This window comes from Phodopus roborovskii, unplaced genomic scaffold, assembly GCF_943737965.1.
Source record: "Phodopus roborovskii unplaced genomic scaffold, PHOROB, whole genome shotgun sequence".
Taxonomy (NCBI): domain Eukaryota; kingdom Metazoa; phylum Chordata; class Mammalia; order Rodentia; family Cricetidae; genus Phodopus; species Phodopus roborovskii.
Window position 1 is genome coordinate 176387 of NW_026126597.1, and position 10804 is coordinate 187190.

Below are 10804 nucleotides of genomic sequence, written 5' to 3' on the forward strand. Positions count from 1 at the left end.
ATACATGCCATGCCATTATTTTGCTATCCTTGGGGCTTTTTTGTGTTTTTTTTTTGGGGGGGGGGTGTTTGTTTGTTTTTAGTATGGGAGCCATGTCTTTCCATTTGTGTTCATCTCTAAGCTAAAACTAGAAGTCTTTTAATGTATCTGGTAGTTGGTTTTCAGAACACAAACCATTGGCGTGTTCATTGTTATTATTATTAACCTTTTCATGTAATTGTCATCTTTATCCTGTCATAAAATGCTAAATTCTCACGTATACACATGGGTCTATTTGGGAATCTTCTGTCTTGGTGAGCTGTTTGTCACCATTCTCAAACCACATTGTTTTATTACTATATTTTGTAGTATGTTTTGATGTCTGGTGTATTTCCTTCTATTGCTAAAATTTCTTTATAGGGAAGTCATAAGTGAGAGCTGCCACTCCCTTCTCCTAAGGTCTCAATGACAAATCAAAGCACAGTTGGACAAAGTTCACTCTGGAAACCAATGAGTTTATTGGGCTTTCTTACAGAGCATATGCGGGAGATTGTTTACAGGGCTGTGAGTGCTCCACCCCCAACAGACTGCACTTGTAAAGTTTTTACCCAGCAGGGATGAGGGCTTTCCTGTAGCCTCCTAATGGAACGGTCCCTTCCTTTGCAGTATGCTCCTGAAGTAGGGAGCAGCAGGATACTCAGGTGTACACAATCAACAAGCCTGGCTGTGGTAATCCTTTTGCAAGGGTGCGCAGCTGAACTCCCCCAGCATAGTAGTTGCTTGATTTAGAGGACAGTCACTCTCAACATGTAGTTTACTCATTTTAAAAACTGACTTTTGTGCTGGGCAGTGGTGGCACACACCCTAGATCCCAGCACCTGGGAGGCAGAGGCAAGTGGATCTCTGGGGGGGGGGGTCAGCCAGGACTACAGAGGGGGGGAAATGACTATTGCAGAGCTGGAAAGACAGTTCAGTAGTTAAGTGCTTTCTGCCCTACAGAGGACATGGGTTTGATTCCCAGCACCAACATCTGGTGGCTAACAACTGCCTGTAACTCAAACTCAGTGTCTTCTGGCCTCTGAGAGCCCCTGTGCTTACATGTACATAGGTAAACATAAATTAAAAAATAAATATTTTTAAATACTAAATATTCCCACCCAGTAACCTTGCATATTAATTTATTCAGGTCCCCATTTACACGATTAAAAAAAAAAAAGCTTATTCTGTATGATACATGTGCTAGAACCTACCAACCAACCAAAATGTGCCAGGAATATACTTATTAGAAAGAAAGGGAGGGTCTACGGCCATACCACCCTGAACATGCCCTATCTCATCTCATCTTGGAAGCTAATCAGGGTCGAGCCTAGTTAGTACTTGGATGGGAAAAAGAAAGGTAGGTTAGGATCTTTAGTCTTTTATCTCTAGGAAATATGGTACATAAGAACTATGGGAGACCTTCTCATAGAATGTAAGCTTGTCAGGGATAACCAACTGACGATTAGGAAGCAGCTGCCAACTTTGTATTACCCTTTGGGAAAAACAGGCCTCTGAAATGCTTGGTTTTAAATAAGTGACAGACTATTCTCTGCCCTCAGTTAAAAACAGTTTGCTGAGCCAGGTGGTGGCTGTGTGTGCCTTTAATCCCGTGAGGCAGAGGCAGTCAGACCTCTGTGGGTTCGAGGCCAGCCTGGTCAAAGCTACACAGAGAAACCCTGTCCCAAAAAAACAAAACAAAACAAAACCAAAAAAAAAGTTTGATGAAATGCTGCCTTGCTCCCTATACAGAATCAGACATTACTTCCCCAGTAACAAGTGGCCATTCTAGATAGCAGTAAACATGTGCTATATATTCATACCTGTATTGGCAGACTGATTAATTAAAATACTAAGTTCTTTATGGTTTTTCCCTTTCTAGCAAAATCCTTCATATAATAGAGAGAGATGCAAAGTATTCCAGTGTGACCTCACTAAAGATGACCTCCTTGACCACATCCCACCAGAGTCTGTGGATGTCGTCATGTTGATCTTTGTGCTCTCAGCTGTCCACCCGGAGAAGATGCACCTTGTCTTACTAAATGTGTACAAGGTGAGTGATTTGATGTCTATGTCTGAGGGTGAGCTCTCTTGACTCCTCCTCTGTAAGGCCTGTGTGCTACACTCCCAGCATCTTCCCATTTCCAGTGGGTAGACTGTAGCCAGCAGGGGGGGAGGACTCTCTGGCATAAAGCAGCCGCGTAGCTGTAGGTTTGTGCAGTGCCATGGTTGCGCTTTAGAGCACAGCCAGCCCCAGAGCAAGGAAGACATTGCAGCAACCTGGGGGATCCATAAGGTAAGAGGACATGTAATTAAGTGGGAAGCACAAGATTCTAAGCTGGGTTCACTACTGGACAAGTTCCTTTGCTGCTCCAAGCCTGGTTCTGTACCTGAAAAATATTGGGCTAATGCAGCTGAGATAGATGGTAGCAGTTGAGGAAGATTAAATAAGTGTGGCATGTGCCCAGCACTGTGCTTCCCCTCTGCTAAATGTTCTTCAAAGCCAGCCATTGTTACATTACTAGTGCCAACAATATTCTTATCTTAGTAGGATGGCAAGATCCTGAACTGTTGTGGACACCAGGAGGCTACTATAACTTGCCTATAATCCTAGTACTTGGGACTGAGGTAGGAGGATTGCCATGAGTTCAAGGCTGGCCTAGCCTACATTGTGAGTTCAAGAGCAGCCTGAGCTATAGTCTCTTTCTGAAAATAAGACAGCATGATGACATACAGCTTCAGCCTCAGGAAGGTCGAGAGTTCAAAATTATTATTATCTATAGAGAAAATTTGGAGCTAGCCTGGGTTATTTTACACTGTGTCTCTAAGAACAAAAAAAAAAAAAAAAAAAAAAAAAAAAAAAAGCTTTATCTATTAAGTCACATGATTCAAGACAAGCTATGGCACCTTTCTCTGAGCCTGTTTCCTCCTAGTGCTAAAGCTGAGAATGTAAGTGATGTCACTGCTTTGGGGAGCAGCAGTGGAGCATTCATGTAGACACTGCAGACATTTTCAAATGATTTCCTTTACTATTGGTGTGGTGACAAACACCTATCATCACAGCACCCAGGAAACTAAGGCAGGAGAATTTCTGTAAGTTCAAGATCAGCCTGGGTCACATAGTAATGAATTATCAGGCCAGCCAAGGCTGTATATACAACAAAACCCTCTCTCAAAAAAATAGAAAGAGGGTTGAGGAGGGTATGGCTATGCAAGTGTACCACATGCATTTTTCCAAAGGAGACAAAACCTGTGGCATCTATCATTTTAAAACAAATGTACTATGCTCAGCAAGGTAGTGTGGGCCTGTGGAACACCTGTCTGTGGAAATTCCTTGGGGTGTAGAGTAGGTGTGTGCACACTGTCTACAGCACACACAGAAGGCAGGCTCTGAGGAAAAGGTGGCTTTCCTTATTCTTCCCACGTGGTGCAGACTTCCTGATCCAAAGAGAAGAGCCCAGCACTTGAGGGCGGGGGATCAGTGTTGGGACCCAGTAGGGCGTCTCACACAGGAGCCCTTGAGAGCTAAGTTGTCAGAAGCAGATAGCTGGAAACAATCTAATGAAGGAGATGGCTCATGCCTTGTGGAAGGCAGAGTATGTGTGCTTACTCTTATATGGGGCTTAAAACTCTATGATCCATTACAACCAAAAAATAACTTCTATAGCATTTTATTTATTTTTGGTTTTTGGAGACAGGGTCCTCTTGCTATGTAGCCCTAGTGGGCCAGGTACTCACTTTGTAGGCCAAACTGGCCTCAAACTCAGAATGATACTCCTACCTCAGCCTCATGAGTGCTGAGATTACAAGTGTGTACCACTACACCTGACATGTTGTTTTTAAACAACCATTCATATTAAAGGTATTCTATATGCCTTCTTTCATAACTACCACAGGTCTGTGTTTTAATTCTTAGCGTCATCAGATTGTATTTTATTTGACTGGGTTCCTCTGAGTTATATGCAGTATGCTTCTCTTTTGTAGGTATTAAAACCAGGCAGAAGTGTCTTGTTCCGTGACTATGGGCTGCATGATCATGCTATGCTTAGATTTAAAGCTGGAAGCAAACTTGGAGAAAATTTTTATGTCAGACAAGATGGAACCAGATCCTATTTCTTTACTGATGGTAAGAGGGATGGAGTGTCTCCTTTGTGTTTCATCCTCTGTTTACTTGATGGCATCATCAGTGGAGTGCTGCTGGGCATCTATGTGGCTGTGCTAACACAAGCAAACCCCAATGCAACCACTTTCCCAGTGCCTGCTGAGTCACAGACCCAGGTCTTACCTGTGGGGAGTGATGTGGGATAATTTTCTTGTTCACTGTAAAGATTTGTCACTCAATATTGGTTTCATAAAATGCTGATTGGCCAGTAGCCAGGCAGGAAGTATAGGCAGGGCTATAGACTAGGAGAATTCTGGGAAGAGGGAGGCAGAGAGAGTGAGTCGTCAGCCAGACACAGGGGAAGCAAGGTGAGAATGCCTCACTGAGAAAAGGTACCAAGCCATGTGGCTAAACACAGGTAAGAGTTATGGGTTAATTTAAGTTGTAAGAGCTTGTTAGTGATAAGCCTGAGCAATAGGTCAAACAGTCTATAGTTAGTATAAGTCTCTGTATGTTTCTCTGTCTGAACGGCTGCAGAACCAGATGGGACAGAAAAACCATCTATAGGGGAACCTGAAGGCCTCTGTTGATGGTGGCTTGTGAGTAAGCCTGAGAAAGTAGACAGGCCTCAGATATGTCTTGTGATACCAATAGGAAGAGCATTAAACTCAGTGTGGTGACAGAGGTTACTTTCCCAGACCAAAAACAAATCCTTCTTGAATAAAAGTGATTAGATCTGTTTTCAAATAGACAAATTTGCTATCAAAGAATACTGAGAATGTAGCTTAATTGATAGAGTGCTGTCCTCACATGGGTCAGATTCTGGGTTCAGTCCCCAACACTGCATAAACTGGTATGGTTGCACACAGGACTTAGACCCCAGCAATCCAGAGGCAGAAGCAGGATGATCAAGACTTAAAAATCCAACTGGAAAAAATGATTCAGCAGTTTGGAGCACTTACTGTAATTCCTGAGAACTGGTTCACTTCCCCACCAACATGGTGGTTTCCCTCTGTACCTCTAGTTTCCTGGGATAGAGATCAAACACCTCCTCTGACCCATTTGGGCAACAGGTGTGTACATGGTGCACATACTTCATATAGGCAAAACACTCATATACAGAAAATAAATGATAGTTTAAGGTCATTCTCTCCCTCGGCAGTTCCTGAGCTACATGAGACCCTGTCTCAGTTAATGGTTGTAGCAGGGGATAGCTCAGTACAGTGTTTGCTGTAGCACATGCTGTAGCATGTGAAAAGCCGGGTGTGGTGGCATGTCCCTGTAATCCTGATGCTGGGAAGAGACAGTAAAGATCCCTGGAGCTACTCGTCAGCTAGTTTTGTTAGCAATGCCAGGTTGGTGAGAAATCTTGTCTCAAAAAGTAAGGTAGACAAGGACAGCCAGGGCTATAAAAGAGAGACCCTGTCTCAGGAAAAATAAAATAAAGTGGGGGCTGGGCTGGGGAGGTGCTTAGTGGTGAAGAGCACTGTCTTCTTCCAGAGGACCTGGGTTTAAATCCCAACAGCCACATGGCTACAAATGAAGTATGTAACTTCATTTCCAGAGGCTCTTTGGACAACTATGGAACCATACATGCATGTAGTGCACATACAGACAAAAGATGGGTGAACATCTTTTTAAGTGGAGAGCGTAATAGAAGAAACATTGATTCTATTGCACACAGATGCACACACATGAATAAGTAGCATCCCACATACAAGATAATAAAAGAAAATACTTTAAAGGGCATTTTGGATCAGAAAAAAATTTCAGTTTTTAAGTGTTTCAAACATTGGTTTAAGTGCCTACTAATCTGGATGGAAAGATCCTTCATCATCTTCTAGCTCTGTGGGTGGAGGGTTAGTTCCTTTTTTTGTGCTGCTCAGACTTGAACCCAGAGCTTCAAGCATGCTAGGCCAGTATTCTGCCACTTCTAAACCTACTTCTTTTGCTTTTGGGTTTGAGTTTGGGTTTTGGTTTTTTTCCTTTTTGTTTTGTTTTTTTGTTTGTTTGTTTTGTTTTTTGCCTGTTGTTGTTGTTGTTGTTGTTGTTTTGAGACAGGGTTTCTCTGTACTTTTGGAGCCTGCCCTGGAACTGGCTCTGTAGACCAGACTGGCCTCGAACTCACTGAGATGCACCGGTCTCTGAGTGCTGGAATTAAAGTCATGCCCCACCAAAATCTCAGTCTGAAACCCAGGCTGTCCTTAACCTTACAACAATTCTGTCTTTGCCTCATAGGTATATACCACACAACCTACATTTCTATTTCTTGAAATGTTATTTTAGATATAAACTAAAAAATGAGTGTTTACACTTGAATGTACAATGTCAGGTGAAAATGAAGATGACTTTGTGCCCTGAAGTGGCCACATCTGGTTGGTTAACCCATTAGAAGTGATTAAGAAGCCCCTGGTACCTACATAGAGCTCCAGAGCACAGCCTCCGTGCTGATGGCCTGAGTCCACCTGTGCTCTTGATTCTCCTTGTTTGTTCCATTTCATCTGTGTGATGTTTTGCTGGGGTGAAATTATCCTCGTGTTCTCACACCACCTGGTGATTCCCCGTTCTAGCCACAGGTACTCTTCTTTCTGTAAATGAGTTGTTTTTACTCAGAATATGTATTTGCTTACACATGAACAAGCCAAGTTAGGAACACCTTTGTTGATGCTTTAATTGGAGGTTTCTATTTGGATCTTAAGACCATGAGAAGTAGGAATGTATTTTTAAAAAAGAAAGAAGGAAGGAAAAGAAAGAAACCCTGGCATGCTAGCTAGCACAGGCCTGTATACCCAGCACTGAAGAGGCTGAGGCAAAAGCATTAAAAATTTCAGGCCAGCCAGACATGTAAAATTCTGTCCCCAGGGGGGAAGAAATCAAAGGAGAAAAGTTTAAAAACAAGGGAAATGAAATTTAGCATTGAAGACTTCATTATAGAAAAAGACAACAAAAGCCTGCGGCCCGTCTCAGCCCTCAGAGCTCACTACTGCTTGCCTTCTAGAGTTCCTGGCGAAGCTCTTTGTGGATTCCGGCTATGAAGAAGTGGCAAAAGAATATGTGTTTCGAGAAACAGTGAACAGAAAAGAAGGCCTGTGCGTGCCTCGAGTTTTCCTTCAGAGCAAATTCCGGAAACCTCCAAAGAACACAGACTTGACTGACCATTGACTCTGCTTCACTTGAAGAAAAGAGTTTTAAACTCCTTCATATATTTTTATATTCTGAATTTTTAAAATTACATTTGTAAGTTTTGTATTAAGAAGTGAGGAGATGGCTCAGCAGGTAAAGTGTTAGCTGTGCAAGCCTGACCCCAGGAATCTATCTAGGAAAAAAAGACAGGGTGCTAGAGAGATGGCTGCCCTTGCAGAGGACCTGGGTTCCATTTCCAGCACCCACATGGCAGCTCACAACCATCTGTAACTCTAGTCCCAGGGTATCAGTGAGGATGGAATGCCTTTTCTGGCCTCTACAGATGCACAGACACACATGCAGGCAAAACACCCAAATTAAAGAAAATAGCCCGGTTTGGCAATTTGAATCTGTAATCCCAGCACTCCTACCTCAAGAGAAGCAGAGGTAAGAATCATCTGGAAGCTCCAGGACCAACCAGCCTAGAGTCCACAGTAGCAGGGAAGAGACAAGACCTGGCCTCAGAAAGGTAGAGGGTGAGAACCCATGCCTAAGAATTGTTCTCTGACTGCTACATGTGCACAAATGAGTGATGAACAGTGAGTATATTTGTATACTAGGAAAACAAGATTATAAGTCAAGTTTTGTGGTTTAGTTGTGTTGTACAAATCTCAGTCTCCACAAAGGAAAGCAGGGAGCCAAGCGTGTAAATACACAAATTAAGTGTGCAAATCAAGCATTTGATAATAAATCAAGACAATTCTTTGACCTTACCATTTATTAAAGACAAAAAAGCAAATTTGCGTAATAATCAGGTGGGTGTGCTTGTTTATTTTTATATAAAATATTAAATCATTAAATCTTAAGTGTAGTGGTACACACCTTTGATCCCAGCACTCAGGAGGCAGAGACAGTTGGATCTCTGTGATTTGGAGGCCAGCCTGGTCTACAAAGAGTTCCAGGACAGCCAGGATTATAGGGCACTGTCTCGAAAAACAAAAAAAAAAAAAAAAATTAAATCCTGTGTTGGGACTGACTGTTCAGTTGGTAGAATGCTTGCCTAGCATGCATGAAACCCTAGGTCTCATCCCCATCACTGATTAACCAGGTGTGGTGGCACACACCCATAATCTCAGTACCCATGTGGCAGCTCAGGGATGAAAACAGAGTTAAGTGTTGGAGCTAAGAAGACGGGGTGCTTGTTATATAAGTGAAGACCTAATTTGAATCCCAAGAATCTGCATGAAACTGGTCATGGCACCATGCATCAGTAATCCTAGCAATGTGAGGTAGGAACAAAATTTCCCAGAAGTTTGAGGGTCAGCTAGCCAGTTGTGCAACCACAAACAACAGAGATAACATGGTACAATACCAGAGGTTGTCCTACCTCACACAGTGTCCTGACACACAAGAATGTCTGTGCACACATCATGCTTGTAAATACACACAAAAAGATAAGCACATTGAAAGCCAATGGTATGGCTCAGCAGATAATAGGCAGTTGCCAGCAAGCCTGCTGACTCTGTTCAATACATGGAACCCACATTATACAAGGAGAGAACTGGCTCCCACAGATTGTTCTCTGGCCTCCATATGAGCACCATGGGACACATGCACCCATGTGTAAACACACAACGCTAATAAAGATTTTTTTTTTAATTGTTTTAATTTTTTGTTACATAGGGTTTCTCTGTGTAGCCCTGGCTGTCCTAGAACTCAATCTGTAGACCAGGCTGGCCTCAAACTCACAGATATACCTTCTTCTGCCTCCTCTGTTGTGGCCATCTGTGGTAGCCCCACACCTGTTGTGACCCATCTTTATGGGTCTTCAGTGGGATCCAGCCGACTTGCTGGTTGCTGGTTCGTATCTGAGAGGGCAAGTGTGGATTGAGAAGTGGCTAAGAACTACGTGCTGTGATTAAAGGTGTGCACCATTACCACTCAGCCTTTTCTTTTTTTTTTTTTTTTTTTTTTTTTTTTTGTAGGCAGCGTCTCTTTATGTAGTCCAGACTGTTCTGGAACTTGCCGTAGACCAGCTGCCCTCAACTCAGAGATCCACCTCCCTCTGCCTCCTGATTGCTGGGATTAAAGGTGTGTACAATTGAGGCCAGGCTGGGCTACAGGAGACTCCTGCCCCTAAACAAAAAGCCAAGGATTAAATCTTGGCTGAATACTTAATACAATAAGATATTGAGCATCTTCAGTTTTTTTTTCATAGTTGATTGCTACTTGCTTGTGATCATCAATGCTGAAAAGATTATATAAATATGTGTAGTACAAAATTGCAGAAGCATGTTTGTGTCTTAGGAATTGTTGGAAATTCTGTCTTCAATCCTAAACCAAAATTTAATGACATTTAAAGAAACACAAACCACCAGGTAGTAGTGGCATATGCCTTTAATCCCAGCAGGTGGATCTCGTAAATTCAAGGTCTACAGAGTGAGTTCCAGGACAGCCAGGGCTATCCAGAGACGCCTTGTCTCTACCCACCACCCACCCCACCCCACCAAAATAATAAAGAGAAAGAAAATATAAATCAGCAACTTACTGGGATTTTTTGTTTGTTTTGGAGTGTGTGTGATGTATATGTGAGTGTGAGAGGTGTGTATGATTGTGTGTGTGTATGAGTGTGTGATAGAGGTGTGTGTGTATGATTGTGTATGTGTGCGATGTATATGTGAGTGTGAGAGATGTGTATGATTGTGTGTGTGATAGAGGTGTGTGTGTATGATTGTGTATGTGTGATGTATATGTGAGTGTAAGAGAAAGGTGTGTGTGATAAATGTGTATGTTTGATATGTGTGTAGGTGTGGGTATCTTTCTCTTTACTCTCTACCTTATATCCTAGAGGCAGTCATTTGCTAACCCCAGGGCTTGTCATCTGGCTAAGTTGGCTGGTCACTGGGCTCTCAGTATCCCATTGTTGGTTTTATAGGGTCATGTGCCCATGCCCAACTTTTTTATATAGACGCTGGAGATTGGACCTCAAGTCCTTGTGCCTTTATGCTTAAGTACTAGGCCCTTTAAATAATAAATTTTTAAGTTTTTGTTTATAAGATGTTTTGTCTGCAGGTATGTCTGTATCCTGCATTCATGTCTGGTTCCCATGGAGGCCTGAGGGTATCAGATCCCCTGGAACTGGAGTTATAGACTGTTGTGTCTTGATCCACTGTGTGTGTGCTGGGAATCAAACCTAGGTCCTCTGGAAGAGCAGTGCTTTTAAATACCGAGCCATCTCTTCAGCTCCCTTAAACAGAATTTTAAAAATCATTCTCACAGTATAGTTTTAAAGATACATTGATTTGGTATTCACATGATGAGGAGTGATGGTAGGAAAATGTCTTTGCTTGTCATAATTAAACCATTGTTTCTGGATGTCTTAGTTTGGGTTGCTATTGCCCTATGATGAAACATCATGACCAAAAGCAAAGGAGGAAAGGATTTATGCTTCTACAACCATAGTCCATCATTGAAGGAAGTCAGGAAAGGAACTCAAACAAGACAAGAACCTGGAGACAGGAGCTGACGGAGAGGGGCTGCATACTGACTTGTTTCCCATGGCTT

The 10804-nt window shown here is 42.5% G+C and overlaps 1 protein-coding gene across 1 annotated transcript in view; it reads left to right on the plus strand.

The window, feature by feature from the left end:
* The window catches only part of Mettl6 (methyltransferase 6, methylcytidine), a 15181-nt gene extending 5738 nt beyond the window's left edge, over nt 1-9443 (plus strand). The window contains exons 4-6 of the mRNA XM_051204776.1: nt 1898-2068; nt 4000-4141; nt 7116-9443. Of these exons, the coding sequence (XP_051060733.1) occupies nt 1898-2068; nt 4000-4141; nt 7116-7279 (477 nt within the window). The 3' untranslated portion in view covers nt 7280-9443. The remainder of the gene's footprint in view (nt 1-1897; nt 2069-3999; nt 4142-7115) is intronic.
* The last annotated feature ends 1361 nt before the right edge of the window (nt 9444-10804 follow it).